This window comes from Zootoca vivipara, chromosome 5 (assembly GCF_965207765.1).
Source record: "Zootoca vivipara chromosome 5, rZooViv2.hap1.1, whole genome shotgun sequence".
Lineage (NCBI taxonomy): Eukaryota > Metazoa > Chordata > Lepidosauria > Squamata > Lacertidae > Zootoca > Zootoca vivipara.
Window position 1 is genome coordinate 36,216,931 of NC_142588.1, and position 20,822 is coordinate 36,237,752.

Sequence of the window (20,822 nt, forward strand, 5' to 3'; positions counted from 1 at the left end):
ATCTGTCCTGCATGCAGAAGGACCCCAGCATCTCCAGGTACCAATAGCTCTGCAAAGCTCCTGCATGAAACCCTAGCGAGCCTCCACCACCCAGTGCAGTTACCAAAAATCATTTTTCAATAAATTGTACAATAATTGTACATTTGAATATCTACTTGCCATTATTCTGACTATGTTTCTGCTTTCAGAGCTAGTTATTACTTACATTATTACAAAAAAACAGTAATAATTGAATGCAGTGACAATAATTTATGATAATAAAGAGTGGACACATAGTCCTACAGATACAACCGGCCCTTTGAGGGTGACCAAACTGCTGATGCGGCCCCCGATGAATTTGAGTTTGACACCCCTGCTCTAGCCTATAACACAGTGCTAGCACTGGACCACCTTCCTAGTTTGTTCTTTGCTTCTTTCTCTCAGCCTTTGCCTGACCCCGAGCAACACTGGATTACATAATAAAGGGGCAACACTGGATGAATAAATAAAGGTGCAGCAGCAGATTACGCAGGGACTGTGACACCAGTCCGACTCCCACCACCCGCATCCGTGCGATCCTCCAACCTGCAATATGGACACATCACACACAAATTCGAATTTGCACAGGCAGCGCTACAACAAACTCAAGAGCGTTTCACACGAAATAAGCTTAATTTGGGAAGTGCGGGGACTCCCCGTTATTTTTGTTTTGTTTTCTTCCTCCTTCCTGCTCCTCTTCCCCCGCTTCCAGCTCTGGTTTATTCTATGAGAACGCGGCAGCTTCCCATTCAGACAACAGAAGACGCACGGCTCTGCCTACTAGCGTCGCGGGCCACGGCGGGGAAAACGTTGCGCTTGCGAGGGAATTGTGACTTGCGCAGGGACCCGTAGGGCGGTGGGCGGGCGTGAGAAAGAGGCTGCGCGCGACTCGGTTGCCGGTGGCGCGTTGCTAGGAGACCGAGGGACGCGGAAGAGCGGCGGGCTTGAAGTTGCTCCTGGGATTCCAGAGGGGCAATAGCATGTTAGCAGGCAGGGGGCCAGGAAGGAAACCAGGTTGGTAGTGAAACCGGGGGGAACGAATCGTCCATATATATATATAAGTTTATGTGTGTATAGCATTTGTATACACACACACACACACACACATACTGTATACACACACACACACACACACACACACACACACACACATACATGTATTATATATTGCAATATGTGTATATATATATGTGTGTGTGTGTGTGTATCTATATCTCTATCTATATGTTGTTGTTGTTTAGTCGTTTAGTCGTGTCCGACTCTTCGTGACCCCATGGACCAGAGCACGCCAGGCACTCCTGTCTTGCACTGCCTCCCCCAGTTTGGTCAAACTCATGTTCGTAGCTTCGAGAACACTGTCCAACCATCTTGTCCTCTGTCGTTCCCTTCTCCTAGTGCCCTCCATCTTTCCCAACATCAGGGTCTTTTCCAAGGATTCTTCTCTTCTCATGAGGTGGCCAAAGTATTGGAGCCTCAGCTTCACGATCTGTCCTTCCAGGGAGCACTCAGGGCTGATTTCCTTAAGAATGGATAGGTTTGATCTTCTAGCAGTCCATGGGACTCTCAAGAGTCTCCTCCAGCACCATAATTCAAAAGCATCAATTCTTCGGCGATCAGCCTTCTTTATGGTCCAGCTCTCACTTCCATACATCACTACTGGGAAAACCATAGCTTTAACTATACGGACCTTTGTCGGCAAGGTGATGTCTCTGCTTTTTAAGATGCTGTCTAGGTTTGTCATTGCTTTTCTCCCAAGAAGCAGGCGTCTTTTAATTTCGTGACTGCTGTCACCATCTGCAGTGATCAAGGAGCCCAAGAAAGTAAAATCTCTCACTGCCTCCATTTCTTCCCCTTCTATTTGCCAGGAGGTGATGGGACCGGTGGCCATGATCTTGGTTTTTTTGATGTTGAGCTTCAGGCCATATTTTGCGCTCTCCTCTTTCACCCTCATTAAAAGGTTCTTTAATTCCTCCTCGCTTTCTGCCATCAAGGTTGTGTCATCTGCATATCTGAGGTTGTTGATATTTCTTCCGGCAATCTTAATTCCGGCTTGGGATTCATCTAGTCCAGCCTTTCGCATGATGAATTCTGCATATAAGTTAAATAAGCAGGGAGACAATATACAACCTTGTCGTACTCCTTTCCCAATTTTGAACCAATCAGTTGTTCCATATCCAGTTCTAACTGTAGCTTCTTGTCCCACATAGAGATTTCTCAGGAGACAGATGAGGTGATCAGGCACTCCTATTTCTTTAAGAACTTGCCATAGTTTGCTGTGGTCGACACAGTCAAAGGCTTTTGCATAGTCAATGAAGCAGAAGTAGACGTTTTTCTGGAACTCTCTAGCTTTCTCCATAATCCAGCGCATGTTTGCTATTTGGTCTCTGGTTCCTCTGCCCTTTCGAAATCCAGCTTGCACTTCTGGGAGTTCTCGGTCCACATACTGCCTAAGCCTGCCTTGTAGAATTTTGAGCATAACCTTGCTAGCGTGTGAAATGAGCGCAATTGTGCGGTAGTTGGAGCATTCTTTGGCACTCCCCTTCTTTGGAATTGGGATGTAGACTGATCTTCTCCAATCCTCTGGCCATTGCTGAGTTTTCCAAACTTGCTGGCATATTGGGTGTAGCACCTTAACAGCATCATCTTTTAAAATTTTAAATAGTTCAGCTGGAATATCATCACTTCCACTGGCCTTGTTATTAGCAGTGCTTTCTAAGGCCCATTTGACTTCACTCTCCAAGATGTCTGGCTCAAGGTCAGCAACCACACTACCTGGGGTGTACGAGACCTCCATATCTTTCTGGTATAATTCCTCTGTGTATTCTTGCCACCTCTTCTTGATGTCTTCTGCTTCTGTTAGGTCCTTACCACTTTTGTCCTTGATTATGGTAATCTTTGTACGAAATGTTCCTTTCATATCTCCAATTTTCTTGAACAGATCTCTGGTTTTCCCCATTCTATTGTTTTCCTCTATTTCTTTGCATTGCTCATTTAAGAAGACCCTCTTGTCTCTCCTTGCTGCTTTTTGGAAATCTGCATTCAGTTTCCTGTATCTTTCCCTATCTCCCTTGCATTTTGCTTGCCTCCTCTCCTCCACTATTTGTAAGGCCTCATTGGACAGCCATTTTGCTTTCTTGCATTTCCTTTTCCTTGGGATGGTTTTCGTTGCTGCCTCCTGTATAATGTTACGAGCCTCCATCCATAGTTCTTCAGGCACTCTGTCCACCAAATCTAAATCCTTAAACCTGTTCCTCACTTCCACTGTGTATTCATAAGGGATTTGATTCAGATTGTATCTTACTGGCCCAGTGGTTTTTCCTACTTTCTTCAGTTTAAGCTGGAATTTTGCTATAAGAAGCTGATGATCTGAGTTACAGTCAGCTCCAGGTCTTGTTTTTGCTGACTGTATAGAGCTTCTCCATCTTTGGCTGCAGAGAATATAATCAATCTGATTTCGATGCTGCCCATTTGGTGATATCCATGTGTAGAGTCGTCTCTTGTGTTGTTGGAAGAGAGTGTTTGTGGTGACCAGCTTGTTCTCTTGACAGAACTCTATTAGCCTTTGCCCTGCTTCATTTTGAACTCCAAGGCCAAACTTGCCAGTTATTCCTTTTATCTCTTGATTCCCTACTTTAGCATTCCAATCCCCTGTAATGAGAAGAACATCCTTCTTTGGTGTCATTTCTAGAAGGTATTGTAGGTTTTCATAGAATTGGTCAATTTCACTTTCTTCAGCACCGGTAGTTGGTGCATAAACTTGGATTACTGTGATGTTAAAAGGTCTGCCTTGGATTCGTATCGAGATCATTCTGTCTATCTATACATCTCTATCTATATATCTAACTATATATCTATATCTATAATTTTTGTGTGTGTGTCCACACACACACCTGCTTGGTGTTCAGAACTGTGTAAAAAAAAAAGTCGTAGAAAAACAGACAAGACCCAGAATGGTTATGGAATATGTGCATTCTCCTCAAAGGAACAGTGCCTAAAAATGTTTGAATACATATGCTGGATTGGCAGGTATAACGGATAGGTTAAGAGAAAAGGAGGATAAAGCATATAAGGAGGATTGGAAAGTGTCTATCGAGTGTTTTTAAGAACCAGTATAAACAAGGTAAAGAACCAAGCAGATCTTGAGTCAATCTGGCAGAATAGAAGTGAATAGAATTTAACAGAGGAAGAAATCTGAAGAGTAAAAATTTAATAGAAAAATAAAATAAAGAAACCAGGTAAAGGGTGGAAGGGGAGCCACCAGGTATTTAGTTGTATGTTGAGATTGATATGAAAGTTGTACAGCTGGGATGGGGAGGGAAGGGGATGTGGGATGTGTTTTTTTCTTTTCTGTCTCTATTAAAAATGAAATGAACAAATGAATGAGTGGAACAGGGTGTCTTTGTTGACGGCATTCTGGAGGCTTTGCAAAATTCACCTACATCACGTGGTGTTTGCATTTGAGATGATGAGGATGGGCAAGGGGTGTAGTAGCTTTTTGTTTGTTTTTTAATTGCTAAGTTGCTTTTTTTGAATTATGAATGGTTGCAGTTGTGCTTTTTTAATGAAAAAATGACACCAACAATGTAAACAGCTTTGAGTTTAGGAAGCTTGCAAATGTCTTCATTACCATGGCAGTTCCGTTTTTGCAAGCTTTCAAAGCAGACCTAGCCCTTTGCATCTATCAGTGGGCTTAAAAAGGTAAAGGTAAAGGACCCAAGACAGTTAAGTCCAGTCACAGACGACTCTGGTGTTGCAGCGCTTATCTCGCTTTACAGGCCAAGGGAGCCGGTGTTTGTCAGCATACAGTTTTTCTGGGTCATGTGGCTAGCATGACTAAGCCACTTCTGGCAAAACGGAACACCGAAACCAGAGCACGGAAACGCTGTTTACCGTCCCGCCAGAGCAGTACCTATTTATCTACTTGCATGTGTGCTTTCGAACTGTTAGGTTGGCAGGAGCTGGGACCAAGCAACGGGAGCTCACCCCGTCACGGGGATTCAAACCGCCGACCTTCTGATCGGCAAGCCCAAGAGGCTCAGTGGTTTAGACCACAGCATCACCCGTGTCCCATTAGTGGGGCTTCCTCTTGAATAACTGTGAATGTGCAACCTTGTGGCCTGGTCTCATGTAAACCACAAAGGCTGCAATCCAAAAACCACTCACTTGGGAGTAAGACCCATTGCACTAAGTAGGACTTACTTTTGGGTAAGCATGTATAGCATTGCACTATAATGCGATTTACTTCCATATAAGTGTATGTAGGATTTTTGCTGCTTTCAGCATTTTAAAAACTTGTTTATATTTAATATTGTTTTGTTTAATTTGCAAGTTATTACTTTCCTGCCAGCAGATTTAGGGCAAAGTTACAACTAAGAAGGTATGGAGATAGCAATCAGGCAGCACCTGTCAGATGCTGAGAGACATCAAGGTAAATGTTACTAACCGTCTTTCTCTTTTTAAAAGATGTATAATGTTGACTCTTCCTTTTCCACATACTCAAATAGACTAGGTATTCTCCCCATAGATACAGATACTCCTAGATACAGATTGGGGCATTCCTAGGTAAATGTGCATAGGATTGCTGCTATCATTGTGTAATAAAATCCCATGTATAATACAATTCTTTCTGTTTAGATAAAAAGCCACGGGGGGTGTGGGGGGAGAGAGAGCGATGTTAACCAGAAAGTTGATAGCTTGAGCCCACCTAGGGACAGCTGTGGGCAGGATTCCTACATTGCAGGGGGTTGGACTAGATGACCCTCGGTTCCCTTCCAACTCTATGATTCTATGATTCCATTATTCTAACTGTGCTTTACCCTATATAGCCTTATGTCTATTTATCTTACATAAAGGGTGCATACATATTTCAGAATATCCTGATATCGTAGTATGCTGAAACCAATTTCAGGCATGCTGAGCTATGGTATACCCCCACTGGCAGCATAGAAATAGCAAGTCTTAAGGGTGGTATGTTACAGTTGCTCCTTGTAGGGAACTGACCCCCAGTTTCCACAATCAAAAATATTTCTTATTTTGTTTTGGCTCGTGTTTTCTGGTGGCTTGCATGTGGTGTGGTCTGAATGATTTGCCACACCTTAGACGATTGGCAACATCACAATAGATGGTGCATTGAAAGTCACAGCTGATCTGTGCAGCTGCATCTTATGCTGCAACAGGCAATTGATCCTTCCAGCCAGCATTGTCTACTCCGACTGGCAGTAACTGTCTCAGGCAAGGATCTTTCACAGAGCTGCTTTCGGAAATATTTTAATAGGAGATGTGAGGAGTTGGAACTGGGACTTATTGCATGCAAATCATATGGGCTTTTTTTCCCCAGCCAGAACTCAGTTCCGGCACATCTCAGGTGGCTGCCATTGCCATTATAAGAGAACAAGGGTTTATGATGAGTTCCAGCATCTAATTTTCTAGAAAAATAGCACTGGTTCAAGTCAAGGCTTGTGGAGAACTGCTCAGGAAACTGCTTTATCACATTTATATTTTGCTGGAACTGACCAAATAGAAAACATCAGATCAAAACAAATCCTTGTTAACCAGAAGCACCATAACCAGACACTGGAAAGACCTATCAGGAGTAAACATGGACCAATGGTACCAAATAGTATGGGAAACAGCCCTACTAGAAAAATTAACCAATAAGTTGAAACTGACATGGGGACAAATAGAAGAAGACGGCTTCACCCCAGTATGGTCCCCCTTTATCACATACACAGCCCAACATGACAATGACAAAGATCCCCCAACAGCAAACGAATCAATATGGTTAACCTGACCCAAAACACTCACCCACCCCACTCACACACAAAACAAAGACCACCACAGCTAACCACAAAGGAACAACCATATCCTAGGCCAACCCCAACATCTTTCACCATCAAAGGAAAACAAGTGAACAACAGAGAACCTACACAAGCGTCGCTGATAACCCCCCCAACACACACTTATTAAGCATAATAGAAACATTGTCACCCCACCCCACCTTCCCCCCATCTACTTTCCTTCCCCTCTCCTCACCATTGTCTCAACAAATGAAACTGATTTGTAAAAAAATGCTAAGAGAGACATTGCACTTATCTTTGTAAACCAAGAAAACCTTTAATAAAAATAAATTAAAATAATAATAATAATAATAATAATAATAATAAATAAATAATTCATGATAATTGCAAGATAAAAAAAAAACTTTGTTAATGATCATGCAAATTTGCCCTGATACATATTGATAGTCCAAAACAGTTTACTGTGTTAGGATGCAATCCTATACACACTTACTTGGGAGTAAGTCCCATTGGACTTAATGAGACTGAGGAGTATAGGATTGCATTTTGCCTGGCAATGTTTGATTGTTTACATTATGAAAATAAAAACAGGTATTTGTTCAAAATGGTTACATTATTTTCTGCCTAATTTAAATTTTATTTTCAAGATGTTGAAGCACTGAAGAGTGCTTACAAATTGATCAAATCAGCTAATGATGGGAAATCAGCCCTTGACGCCTTGGAGAGTTTCTCTTTTGACTTGTATGTCATGTGTGCAGAACAGGCTTATAAGGTAACAATACGCCCCTTTTTGTAACAATACGCCCCTTTTTACTTTGTGAGGTGTTTGTTCATCTTAATTTAAAACTGAAATCTGTTTAATTTTAGATGGGTTTTCCGGACATGAGCAATGACTGTCTACGAATGTATTTTAAAGGAAAACCTCCAATTAACCAGTTTTTGGGTAGAGCATATTTGTGCAAGAGCCAATTATATACCCCTGTGTCTACTGATAATTTGGTGAGCATGTACTGTGAGTTTGGGTGTTGATTTTAAGGCTGTCCTTTGGTAATGATCAGGTGAAGGCAAAATTCCATGTTATATAGTAAACAGTATGACTTGCCTTCTAAGAAAAGATAAAGCTATGGAACCAGTTATTTTCCATCCCCCCCTACACCCATGAAAAGTCTTTCTGAAGGATACAGAAAACGATGTTGTTGGATAGGACATAGGTGGGGGGGGTACTGAAGCAGAGAGGAGGGGAGGGAGTTGGAGCTGGCTCAAGAGCTAATATGCACAACATATATGTTGGGGTTTTTAAAATTTAAAAAAATAGAGTGTATAGAAGTTACAAGTCATACTAAGTCAGTAATAAAAGCTTTGAGTCATTCCCAGTTTTTTATATATATATAAAAAATATTTTGTTTTGTTTTAGGAACAATTTGACAGATTCACTGTACATTTGCTGAAAGTAGTAGACTTTGCATTAGGTAACGCAAGGTAAGTCCTCTATATTTGGTTTCCATTTGGGGCACTCTTTGTCGGTTTGTCTGTTTCCATCATGCAATATTTCTGAACTATGGTTCTAGACTAGAACAATTACAGTACAGTATATCACAGTGCGGAAGATTGCATTGAATCATTGTATCACAGTTTTTAAAAATGCACCCAAAACAGTGATCAATATATTTGCTGTTTTAGTTCAGAGCTGATGTGTTGCAGCAAAACAATGAAGATCATGTCTGTATTCGATCAAATGGGCTCCATCCTCCCAAATTAAGATACATTTCCTAGTCCTTACTTTTATATTAAACATAATAGTCAATGACTATAGGATACAAATGAGTAGCAAGGAGGATTTCAGTCACTTGAAAATTGCAGAAATTAGAAGCTTATGTGAAAATAAAGCCTCATGACAGCCACCGGCAGCATTTAATACCTAGAGAAGGGATCCCCAAACTGCGGCCCTCCAGATGTTTTGGCCTACAACTCCCATGATCCCTAGCTAAGAGGACCAGTGGTCAGCGATGATGGGAATTGTAGTCCAAAACATCTGGAGGGCCGAAGTTTGGGGATGCCTGACCTAGAGAGTAAACATTGTAAATCAAGGTGGGGCTACCTTTGAAGGTGACCCGGAAACTACAACTAATCCAGAATGTGACAGCTAGACTGGTGACTGGGAGTGGCTGCTGAGACCACATAACACCAGTCCTGAAATACCTACATTGGCTCCCAGTACGTTTCCAAGCACAATTCAAAGTGTTGGTGATGACCTTTAAAGCCCTAAACGGCCTTGGTCCAGTATACCTGAAGGAGCGTCTCCATCCCCATCATTCAATCCGGACGCTGAGTTCCAGCTTTGAGGGCCTTCTGGTGGTTCCCTCAGTGCGAGATCTGAGGTTACAGGAAACCAGGCAGAGCGGCCTTCTCAGTAGTGGTGCCTTCCCTGTGGAATGCCCTCCCACCAGATGTCAAAGAAATAAACAACTATCCAACTTTTAGAAGACATCTGAAGGCAGCCATGTTTACGGAAGCTTTTAATATTTTATGAATTATTTTATTTTAATAGTTTGCTGGAAGCCGCCCAGCCTTATATTCCTTTCAGGTCTGCCACGCAGACCACCTTGCATAGGCCACTTGCCTCAGGTTGGCCACCCATTAAATAGACGATGCAGTGAAGTTGACAACAAAATCTTGGTGGGGCAAAGAAGCCCTGAGCCCGTTTCATCCCTGCACAAAATCATAATGTGTTGTTGTTGTTGTTTAGTCGTTTAGTCGTGTCCGACTCTTCATGACCCCATGGACAAGAGCACGCCAGGCACTCCTGTCTTCCACTGCCTCCCGCAGTTTAGTCAGACTCATGTTGGTGGCTTCGAGAACACTGTCCAACCAACTCGTCCTCTGTCGTCCCCTTATCCTTGTGCCCTCAATCTTTCCCAACATCAGGGTCTTTTCCAGGGAGTCTTCTCTTCTCATGAGGTGGCCAAAGTATTGGAGCTTCAGCTTCAGGATCTGTCCTTCCAGTGAGCACTCAGGGCTGATTTCCTTCATAATGGATAGGTTTGATCTTCTTGCAGTCCATGGGACTCTCAAGAGTCTCCTCCAGCACCATAATACCAGTATGTCTGGTATTGAGTCAAACATAGAATGTCTAGTGCTTCTAACTCCTACTGATGTGTACTCTATTTTATTCCAGGTACTATTTTTTGATACATAATGCTTCGGTTATGTACTGGAGGATTGTAAGGCCATTTCTTAAGCCTGGGTTCCGCCACTATCTTATTCCAAGCCTCTATCAGATTGTGCCTGCGCTGAAACATCCCACTGAGCAAGACAAGGACTGGACTGCAGAACTGATGATGTAAGTTGAAGTTTATTTCTTTCTTTCTGTATAAAATGCTTCTAAACCTCTCATTTGTATATAATACCAAGCTGGTATATAGCAACGTGTGCAGATACAGTAAGAACATAAAATGCCATTAAAGCAATACAAAACAATTGTAGAAATAAGTAGCTCATCTAAAGGAAATTTAAACAACTGAATAGGCCTGCTAGCATCAAATGGTCTTCAAGTGACTCTTGAAAATTAGTAGCAAGTATTCTGGCTAAATTTATGCTGGAAGGGTATCCCCACAGCATGGGAATTTAAAAACATTCATTTTTACCCAGATGATTGATGGCTGAAAGATATTGTTCTTGGAAACTCTGGGATTCTTAGCTGCGAGAGTAGCTGGTTGGTTTTGGAAGTTTGCTTTTCGTTGCTCACATGCCCAGACGCCATAACCCACTGCCCCCCCCATCCATTAAATGACCACTCATGACAACATTATTTGGTTCAAATTAGGCCACAACTTTTTTGGTTAAAGATGTACATGGCTTAGGCTTAGGCTTTGGGTATAACCATTTCAACCTGCCCGCCTGCTGGTTGATTCTTCCAGGGACTCCTATGACATACATCAAATTGGGACTCCCCACAAAAATCACCTTTGAGGAGAGCTATGGCCCTAGCCCCCGTCTAGATGTCCAGAGAGCAGCACCTCCACCAGGACCCCATTCCCTTGGAGGGCAGGCAAAGCCTTACAACCTAACCTCCAACCATGACTTTTACCCAATGCCTTACCCACTAATGTTGTTACGATAAGGTAGGCAAAAATCCCAGGTCAGCCAATTGACCCAAAGAACAAATCCCTCCTGAGCATCAAATGCAGCCAACAATCGTAACCCATAGTAAAGTCAGAAAACGAACACTATCTCCATGATGGGCAGGAACCAGCCTAACTCTAGCAAGGGTGGGAGGGAGATTCAAAGTGCCAGGTATGAGGACCGGCACTCTTTAGATACTCTGGGAGTGGACCTGAGTGAAGTCCTCAATGGATCAATCAGGCCCACTCCCAGGAATGCCTGCCCCTTGACCTAGCCGCTGTTGACTAATTTGCAGCCAGACCCGATTCAAACACTCCAGTAATGTTTCCCATCAGTTGGAGTCCCAACTGGAGAGACTGGGGGACTGGCAGGATGCCGCCGTTCCTCAACGCCACCCACCATTGGCATAACGCAGTATTTTAGATGTTTTAATTGTATTGTTGTAGCATTGGGGTGTTTGCGAAATACAAATGTAATAAATAACAAAATAAATAACAAATAAGTATATTGATCATGCTTTAATGCATTTTCATTTTGTGCGCCTAAGGATCACAAGCAGCTAAAGTCCCCCCCCCCCTTGCTTTTTGCTGATCCAGAAGTAGCCAGTCTTGGGGAAAATTACAGAATGGTCTTTCCTACTTTAATTTAGGGAAATCCTAGCAGTCCATCATATTGCAGGAGATCATGGTTCATTGTGTATTTGCAAACTTCATATTGATTTCTGGCTTCTTTTCCTTCCTTCCATATGCCTAGATTGTAGCATCGCTTCCTTTTTCTCTTGACACACATATGCTTTGCCTTGGCAGAGATGCCAACTGCACACTGGAGCCTTTGTCCTTGTCAGTTTTCATTGAACTAAACGGATGAGACTTGTTGGTCTTTTATTGCCAATCAGATTACTGTCTCTTTCAAATGAAACTACTGGAGGACATGGTGTTGACTGATGGAAGGGAAAGAAAACTGATGGTATTTCTGAGATGATTGTAATGGCTCTTCATAGGCTCAAAACATTTCCTCTGGAGGGAAATAAAAGAGAAAAGAAATGGAACTGGCTAAAAAGTTCCAGCCAATCAAATGCTGGCTCAGGTTTCTAAACTTAAGTCTGTCTGCATTCATTGGACTTTCACCCTTACTGTCAACATTGATTAAACAAAGGGTTTAATTTACAATAAATTGTTAATGTAATATTCTGCTGGAATAATTTCAGAATCAGCAAGCAAATTGGAGTATTGAGGGAATTTGCGATGACAGGAGGAGTGCATCAAGGCTGCTTGTTAGCTTTCTTGCTCAGACTTGCACAATTGTGTTTACAATAAACATTATTTTGTTTGTGTTGCAGAGAGTTGCTTGAGTGTTACCTGGATGCTTCCAGAATGCACGAAGCTATAGAATTTTCATCAACTGCAGCAGCGTTCATTAAAGAACATGTTCCAGGGAGATATAAACAAATATTTTCAATAATGGTAACTTCTGTTAATCAACAAAGGAATCATATGGTTTCCTATTGTAGCAGTGGGGAACGTTTTTTCAGTCCAAGGGTTCATTACCTTTGGGGAAACTTCTGGGGACCACATGTTGTAGTGGACCCACCACTTAATACCACCAGTTAATAAGGTGGTGAGTCCACTCCCACTAACTGCTCCCTATTAAATATAGTGCACCCACCTCATGGTACACCCATTGCACAAATTTCTACAATTTACCACGGATTATCTAGTGGGGACGTGTGAGAGAAAACAATGAATTAGAGTCTCAGGCCAGAGTCGAACAAACAAACAAGAAAAGTTTATTGGACAAAAGAGGTTTATGAAACAAAGTGGGTCAGGAAATGATTTCTTTGAGGTAGAAGTTAACTTGTTTACTTTGACTAACTTTAAGATGTCTCGGGCTTAAACACAACACTATAGGCACAGCTCCTTTTAATCAGTTGGTGCACTTCAGGTAGATAAATATTCAGGTTTCCAGTATAGATGGGGAAATGCCCAACTCAGTTTCTGTCACTTCTCTTTTTATTCTCCCCCCTAAAAAAAAGTGCTATTTCCACCCCACCCCACCCCACCCCCCATGGCTATACTGACACTGTAGCCAATCGGTGAGAGGCTCCGGCGCTCTGGTGGAGTTTCAGAGGAACTGCATCACCAGACTCTGGTCTGACTCTGCTGCCCGTCACACATGCTAACGGTGGTTATTGAGTCAGAAGCATAGGTTACTTTTGTAACACAGAGACACCCATCTCTATCCAGGCAATCAAGAGGCGTTATCACAATTCAGACACACATTTCAGGCAGGCAAAGCATGCAAAGAGTACACAGAGCAAGGCTAGTCAGGAGTGCGGCCTAAGAGAGTTTTGAGGGCCAGCTGGAGAGGGTTTGAGGGCTTCAGTCAGACCCCGACAGGTTCTCCACCCCTGGCCTACTGTCTTGCGAGGCAAGATAGAATTTCTTTAAAATGGCATTTAATGATAAACTTGATTAGTTTAAAACAATGAGTTGAATGCTGTCGCTTCCCCCCTCCATATTTTTTTAACTGAAGGCCATTTCAGGTTACCCAACTTTCTAGAAAACTTTGTTCAATTCTGCAACTAAAAGTAAACCAGCCTGGTAGAATTCTGTTGCAGTTGTTTGTTCTGCCCTGCATACACCCTAGGAAAAATGACTAGCTAAATCTGATCACCGAGCATTATCAAATATGTATGCGTTTGATGCCTAATAAGATCAGTGATTCTCCCCACCCTTCTGTTCCATTTCTTTTCATCTTTTTGTTTCTTTCCACATGATCAATCTTGGGGTAATGGGGAATGGATTTTGCATAACATTTCATGAAATGAAAAATGTACTGAATTTCCCACTGATGTAATATTAATAAAGCCATAAGATAAAACTAAATCAGGTTTTGCATTATACACTGCTCAAAGGTACCTTTGAGAAAAGCAACCTAGCAGTGGTCTTAAACTACTAAAGCAATTTTAAAATGGCTCGTGAGCTATACCTCTCAGAAGTGCCACCAATCATTTCTGTAATAACCACATAATAAGTGAGCATTCCAGTACACCTGCAGTCCATGAGAAAGGGAAGTTGGAAAGTTTGTTGCTATAAAGCTTCAATTTGGAATAGACAAAATAAGCAGAAGAAAGATTGAATTAAAACTCTGTAGCATAGCAGATTATTCAGTAAGTTCACATTTGCACCCATTGTTTAATATTTAGTTGCTAGTGTCACATTCCAGAATTGGGGTCATTCATCTTGCTCATTTTAGTGGAGAGAAGCATCCTACACTTTGGGAGCCCAGCTGGAAGGGAGCTTTGTGTGCTAAGTGAAGCCTTTATAAATGTATAGGACTTAATGTTCAAACATAAGAAGCTTTTTCTGCATCAGCCCCACAGCCCATGGCCAACATGCATCACTTTACACTTTCTTGCACTGCATTTGCCATTCTACTGCCCGTTCTCCCAGTTTGGAGAAATCCTTTCAAAGCTCTTCACATGCCTTTTTGTTTTAAGCACCCTGAGCAGTTTGGTATCTTCATCAAACTTTGTTATCTCACAGTTAACCCTGAACTCTAAATCATTTGTGAGGAAGTGAAAAAGCACAGGTCCCAATACTGGTCCTTGGGGAATCCATTTTCTACAACCCTCTGTTGAGGCTTGTCCATTTATTCCTACGATCTGCTTCCTGTTTCTCTCCTCTTCTTCCATGACCACTGAGGTTGCTCAGGTCTTTGGTGAGACTAAGGATCCTGCTGTGGTGATGTCAGACAATGGCATCATTTGCAAACTTAAACATGCAGGAAAATGTTGTGAAGGATTTAAATCTTTCTTGACTTACTCCTTGCTTTAAATGCTGGTATAACTTTTGTAATTGCTTCTAGGTGCGTTACAAACTAATGGACGCTTTAGATATAGAAGACGAAGTGGAAAGTTCTGCCAATCTGAACATTATTTATAAAATCCAAACAATCAAGTTGTAAGTATCAGTTAATGTAGATGAGAATCTCAATTGTTTAAACCAGAGCTTTCCAAACTTTTTATGATGGTGGCATACTTTTGAGACATGCATCTTTTCACGACACAGTTTTACTAGCAAACTGGAGGTTAAACCAGCCCTTTTCCAGACCCAGGAGGAGCGTGGGGAGTTTTCACACGACGCACCTACACACTGATGTGTCGCAACACACAGTTTGGAAAGCTCTGGTTTAAACCATATGGGCAATATTCAGTGCACTCATTCCATCAGCACAGGAAATTTTGGACACACAGTGGAATTTTGCCCCCCTCTCTTTTTCCTGCTTGCTCCCTAAATCTCTTACAGATTTTCTCTCAACCTTCCAGAAAAGATCTGGGGAGAGGAGGTGGGGAGTTCAGCTGCTCAAATGGAAATCTTTGTGCTAATGTAGCAAGTGCATTGGATACCACCCAAATTCTAGAGGTGGGCTGCAATCCAGAAAGCCATGTTTGGAAGAAAAACTGCTAGTGCAGTTCAACATAGAAGTATGGAACAGTTGCCTTGCAGGATTAACCCCATCCCTTTTTCTCTCTGTGAAATAGTTGCAGGCACATCCAGCAGCAGTGTCCTGGGTAGCATGTTATTCAGGTGTTGGCCTGAATTGTTACTCAACTTAGGTGAGCAGATGAGTGACATACTGCAGATCTGTCTTATAGAGGGTCAGTCATAAATGTTTGCTGAGATAGCTGCTGTGATGATCCTCAGTATAAGAATAAAGCACTCAGAGCCTTCCCTCCACACTCAGTTCTTCTTGTTTCCTGAATGGAATGGAATTTTGCATGCTCTTGTGAAAAATGAGATTGCTTGGAGTGTAGCTTTGCTTGCCAAGGCCTATTGTCTTAGAGGAAGACAGGTCAATCAACTTTTGATTTATTTTAGGTATATATTTTTTAAAAAACACCCAATACTGTACTGTATTCACAAATCCTGCTTGTGTTAGAGGGGGAAATGTTGATTGTTTAATAGGTTTTGAGATGTTCTTCTGTTAGTAATCATTGCATTATAAAATAATTGCAGGCAGTTAGATAAAAATGAGATTCCTCAAGACGTTGATACAGAGTTGAAAACAATATACGGAATTTTGAAAGGATCTAGAAGGAAATTAATCCGCATAGATAGGTAAGTTCCATGTGTTAGCAACACTCTAGAAGCCCTTTTTAAAAACGTAAGCATTTGCTATTTATCTTATATCCATGCCAAGAAGATAAGAGTTGACAGAATGTCTCCCATGCTACATTAAAGCTCTATTGGTCCAAAGATTTTTTGTGATTTGTCCTTGGGACACAATCCCTCCCAGCACCAATGAAGTTGTTGTGATGAGGGTTCATGCAACTCTCTCCCTCCTTGGCATATGCTAGCCATTACCCAGAGCAGAAGGCCTGTGTGCTTGTGTTTTCCTCCCTTCCCTGCCCAACTCAAGTCCAACCTTGGAGTTTACTTCAAGCTCAAACAAAGTCACAGCTGGAGTCCTGGGTTGGGAGGGAGAATTGAATATGGAAACAACAAGTGCAGAGTTTCCCATGCGCATAACCATATGTGCATTGAGAGATCACAGTAGAACCCAATAGAGTACTCTGCTCCCATTACTGTATTTCAGAAAATGTTCCGTCTTCTTAAGTAATTCATTACATTTCCCTTTATGTTCCTTCCACTGTATTTGGGGTGGGGATGGGGGTTTGCTGTTTTATCCATGGCTCTCTTCTTAACCTCTTGTTTCACATAGCAGCATCCATCCACTCCCTTTTAAACAGCTGACTCTGGTAACTGGCTTGCTGGGCTACATGCCCATTTTCTCCGTTTCTCTCATAATTTGTTTGGAGGTGGAATTGTGCTTTTTTTTAAGATTAAGAGATTTCCCGGAGCACGCTCAAACTTCCATATTCATGAAGGGGGCTGGGGATTTAATGCCAGATTTTCACACACTGCCATTTTAGGTTTATAGTAATAAATAAGCAATAAGTGATTTCTTTACCAACACTACTTCTATCCTAATTGGTTTTATTTTCTACTTTTCCAGAATTTCCTTGCTGCTGGAATTGGCTCGACTTTGCTTGAAACTAAATTGTATACCTATTGCGTCTTTATGTTTAAGTGACCTGTTCAAATATAAGATTACCGTGAGTGTCAGGAAATTACTTTGTTCTATCATTCTTTTTTATACATGTATGAGTGTCAAGCTGAACAAAGAGGAAAAGATTCCAGTCCTATAGCTATTATCAGAGACAATTAAAGTCATTGTTCCCTAAAAAACAATTAATCACAAAAAAGTAAGGAGAGAATGTATCATTGGAAATAAATTAGTACTTTGCTGTATATATACATTTAAAATTGAGAAGGTTTCGCAAAAGCTGGCTATCCTGTTTGGCCCAGTGGGCCATTATCCTCAGCTGTGTTTGTGATGGAAATGATGGGTTGTTTCCAACTAAGTTATGCTCTGAGTAGACCAAATTAATGGACTTAAGTGGGTGATACTTGTTAATTTCCGTGAGTCTACTCTGAACATGAGATGGTTGGACAGTGTTCTCAAAGTTACTAACATGAGTTTGACCAAACTGCGGGAGGCAGTGGAAGACAGGAGTGCCTGGCATGCTCTGGTCCATGGGGTCACGAAAAGTCAGACACGACTAAACGACTAAACAACAGCTCTGAAATAACTTAGCTGGATACATTCCAATGTGGTTAATTTTCACAACTCCTGTCATACAAAATAATTCTATTTAGCCACAACAAACAGTATGTTCCTACCTCCCCGCAAAGCCAATGGTGCTGATATTATACAGGGTGGAAAGAGGGACATCCACTTGTTTTTGTAGATTCTTAATCTATCCCCTTTGTACTGTTTATATTAAATGTTAAGTATTGATACACCAATAATGCATATCAGCACAGGGAGTTTCCCACATCCTTGTTATCATACAAACGGTAGTGGTACCCGCCCTGTGGAACACCCTCCCATCAGAGGTCAGAGAGATACCTGACAACTACCTGACATTTAGAAAATACCTAAAGGCAGCCTTGTTTAGGGAAGTTTTTAATCTGTGATATTTGATGTATTTTAATGTTTGTTGGAAGCAGGGGAAGTCCAGCCAGATGGGTGGGGTATAAGTAATATATTATTATTATTATTATTATTATTATTATTATTATTATTATTATTATTATTACATCAGCACAGATCAAAGGCTCTTTGAGATTTCAGGGATGTAGCAGCAGGTTAGATGGCAGTCTAAAATTATCTATCTGCACAATAGTCCAACCCAAGTGTCCTCTGCCACTCGAACCTCACCTTCCCTTGCCCTTGTTGTTGTTTAGTCGTTTAGTCGTGTCCGACTCTTCGTGACCCCATGGACCATAGCACGCCAGGCACTCCTGTCTTGCACTGCCTCCCGCAGTTTGGTCAAACTCATGTTCGTAGCTTCGAGAACATGTTTGGTTCAAACTCATGTTCGTAGCTTCCCTTGCCCTGACCAGGTAAAAAGCAAGAATGCCGATGTTAGGAGGATGGCTTCGCCACAATGCATGTACTGTACTATAATTGTGTGTACAGTATAAGGCAGAAACAATTCCAACTGAAGATAACGCTTTGTGCTTCTGATGAAGTGGATTCTAGTCCATGAAAGCTTATGCCATAATGGATCAGTTTGTTTTTAAGGTGCCATAAGGCTCGTTGTGGCATTTACTGCAGTAGACAAACACAGCTGTGCTTCTAGAAGTCGCGTGACACTGCCGAGTGCTTGTAGCACCCTTGGTCAACAAGCACAAATGCGCAACACTGTAATGAAACGTCCGGCTGCATCAGAGATTAATCACGGGCATGTGCATTTCTGGGTGAAAAATATGCTTATATTAATAGGATCCAGCAAGAGAAATTGAATTGGACTGCTTGGAATGTGATTGCGAAGTCCAGAAGCTTGGGCCTAAAATTGCAACTTATGCTAAAAGTGTTGTTGAGGTATGTTTGTTCTTTAATTGACACTGCTTTGAAGAGAAATCTGCCCCTTCCACATAGGATTTGGGTTTCCCCCCCCTTTCCTTCTGTGTCATTTCCCCAAATCATTAAACATAGTACAGAGGAAAGATAGGGAAGTGTGCCCTAAGCTGGAGGGAAGAGAGTGGCCTGCCGGTCAATAACTGTTGTCGTAGAAAATTGCAAGACAAATTTCTGTAACTCATGTGCTATGCCTCATAATCAGTATATGACTACTGCAGGACAGTGCTGCTGGCTTTTATGCCTTGTCGGCTGCAAGGACACACATGTAGCCAATGCACTTTCAGCCTGTGAGGCACACACACACCCTGCCAGGAGAGGCCACCGATTGGCCCATTTGAGATGCAGCAGCCAGCGGGAACTCGAGCCAGATGTCCCGGCGGCCAGGGGGAAATCCCCTAATGGCTGCCTGACCATGTTCACTCTCTTCTCACTGCCCAGGGATGGCGGCCGAGCGCAAGGGACCTTGACAGGCACCCACTCAGAAAGGAGTAAGCATCCACTACCAATAAGATGGTACAAATTATGAATGGGAAAACAGTTTTGTGTTCTTGGGAGATGCTATCAACATGCTGTCCAGGCTTTCCTCTAGTCTGCCGATTAAGTTCAGGAAACATTGTTTCTATAATCAATGCAAAATGTATGTTTATACTTGTAGGCTCAGCTGAAAACAATACAGAAACTTGACCTAATTTTGAATCGTGCCATTCGGCTGAAGGACCCTAACGTTATTCAGGCAGTATGTGCTACCCTGTGGAATACCTGCTTACCATTACTGCAGCACAACTTGCAACAGCATGTCCGAAGACCATTGCTAGCTATTGCTGAAATCCTAGAGAAAATTGACAGGTAAATGGGTTTTGATATGTGTTGTTTGTTGTTTTACGCTTCCTCAAACTCAGCCCTACAGATATTTTGAGACTACAATGCCCATCATCCCTGACCCCTGGTCCTGCTAGCTAGGGATCATGGGAGTTGTAGGCCAAAAACATCTTGAGGGCCGAGTTTAAGGAAACCTGTTTTACGGGATCTGATACCTTTTGTATCAACATCTGATGTATCAAGGAGCTGCCTTTTACTGATTCAGACATTAGCTCTCCAGGCAGCAGTTTTTCCCAGTCTTTCTATAGAGATCCTTTTAACCAGATATCTGGCGCATATCCAAACAACCCATGGCTTTACTACTGAGCTAAAGCTTCTCAGTGTTCTAGTCTTCCTATGTGACTGTAATAACGCCACAGGTGCTTCACTGTAAGATAATATTTTATGCTGTAGATTAAGTCATATACATGAATCCTTTGAAAATTGTTCTGTCATTGCCCTTCAACAGCCAGTTATGATCATTATACATATTTATATGACTCTCTCTTTGCCAGATTTACTGCAAGTGGAAAAGGAAAAGGTTTTTTTCATCCAAATAAATCATTATTGTAATACAGATGCACCACATAAGAAGAAAGCACCTCTTCATAGTTTTATTGAATATGGTTATGTTTTCTAGCATGTTGATTTTGTTACGTTGCCAAGTTCATATGGAAATTGCCCACATTGAAGAAAATGGAGACAGAATAGAGGCTGCCATGGAACATTTGCAGAAGGCGATTTATCTTGATAACAAGGGGCTGTATCATGAATACCTTAAAATGGCTTTCAAACGGCTTAGCGTAAATACAATGTTATACCAGCCCCTGGAGCGTCTAGAAGACCAAGCAAGCTTGATGATTGAACAGGTAACTGATGGTGAAGTTATTCAAGTATATCAGTATTAATATAATCTATCTATAAACTAAATACTCATGCCTCTGTGTGTGTGTCTCTAAAACAAATAAAAAGCAGGTGCAGATTTGACTGAGAATAAGTAGTTGATTTTTCTTCATAACAAAGCAACCTATTGAA

At 41.8% G+C, this 20,822-nt stretch overlaps 1 protein-coding gene across 6 annotated transcripts in view; it reads left to right on the forward strand.

The window, feature by feature from the left end:
* Positions 1-892: 892 nt before the first annotated feature.
* CFAP46 (cilia and flagella associated protein 46) overlaps positions 893-20,822 on the forward strand; it is an 84,030-nt gene continuing 64,100 nt past the window's right edge. For 4 of the 6 annotated variants that reach the window (XM_060274838.2, XM_060274839.2, XM_060274840.2 and 1 more), the window contains exons 1-13: positions 893-1,032; positions 5,366-5,446; positions 7,463-7,587; positions 7,683-7,814; positions 8,230-8,294; positions 9,991-10,155; positions 12,277-12,400; positions 14,805-14,899; positions 15,956-16,057; positions 16,956-17,055; positions 18,792-18,890; positions 19,585-19,775; positions 20,428-20,656. In XM_060274838.2, coding sequence (XP_060130821.2) covers positions 5,398-5,446; positions 7,463-7,587; positions 7,683-7,814; positions 8,230-8,294; positions 9,991-10,155; positions 12,277-12,400; positions 14,805-14,899; positions 15,956-16,057; positions 16,956-17,055; positions 18,792-18,890; positions 19,585-19,775; positions 20,428-20,656 — 1,476 coding nt within the window. In that variant the 5' untranslated portion in view covers positions 893-1,032; positions 5,366-5,397. Of the gene's footprint in view, positions 1,033-5,347; positions 5,447-7,462; positions 7,588-7,682; positions 7,815-8,229; positions 8,295-9,990; positions 10,156-12,276; positions 12,401-14,804; positions 14,900-15,955; positions 16,058-16,955; positions 17,056-18,791; positions 18,891-19,584; positions 19,776-20,427; positions 20,657-20,822 lie in introns of all 6 variants that reach the window. The other 2 variants (XM_060274837.2, XM_060274836.2) reach the window with 2 other exon arrangements.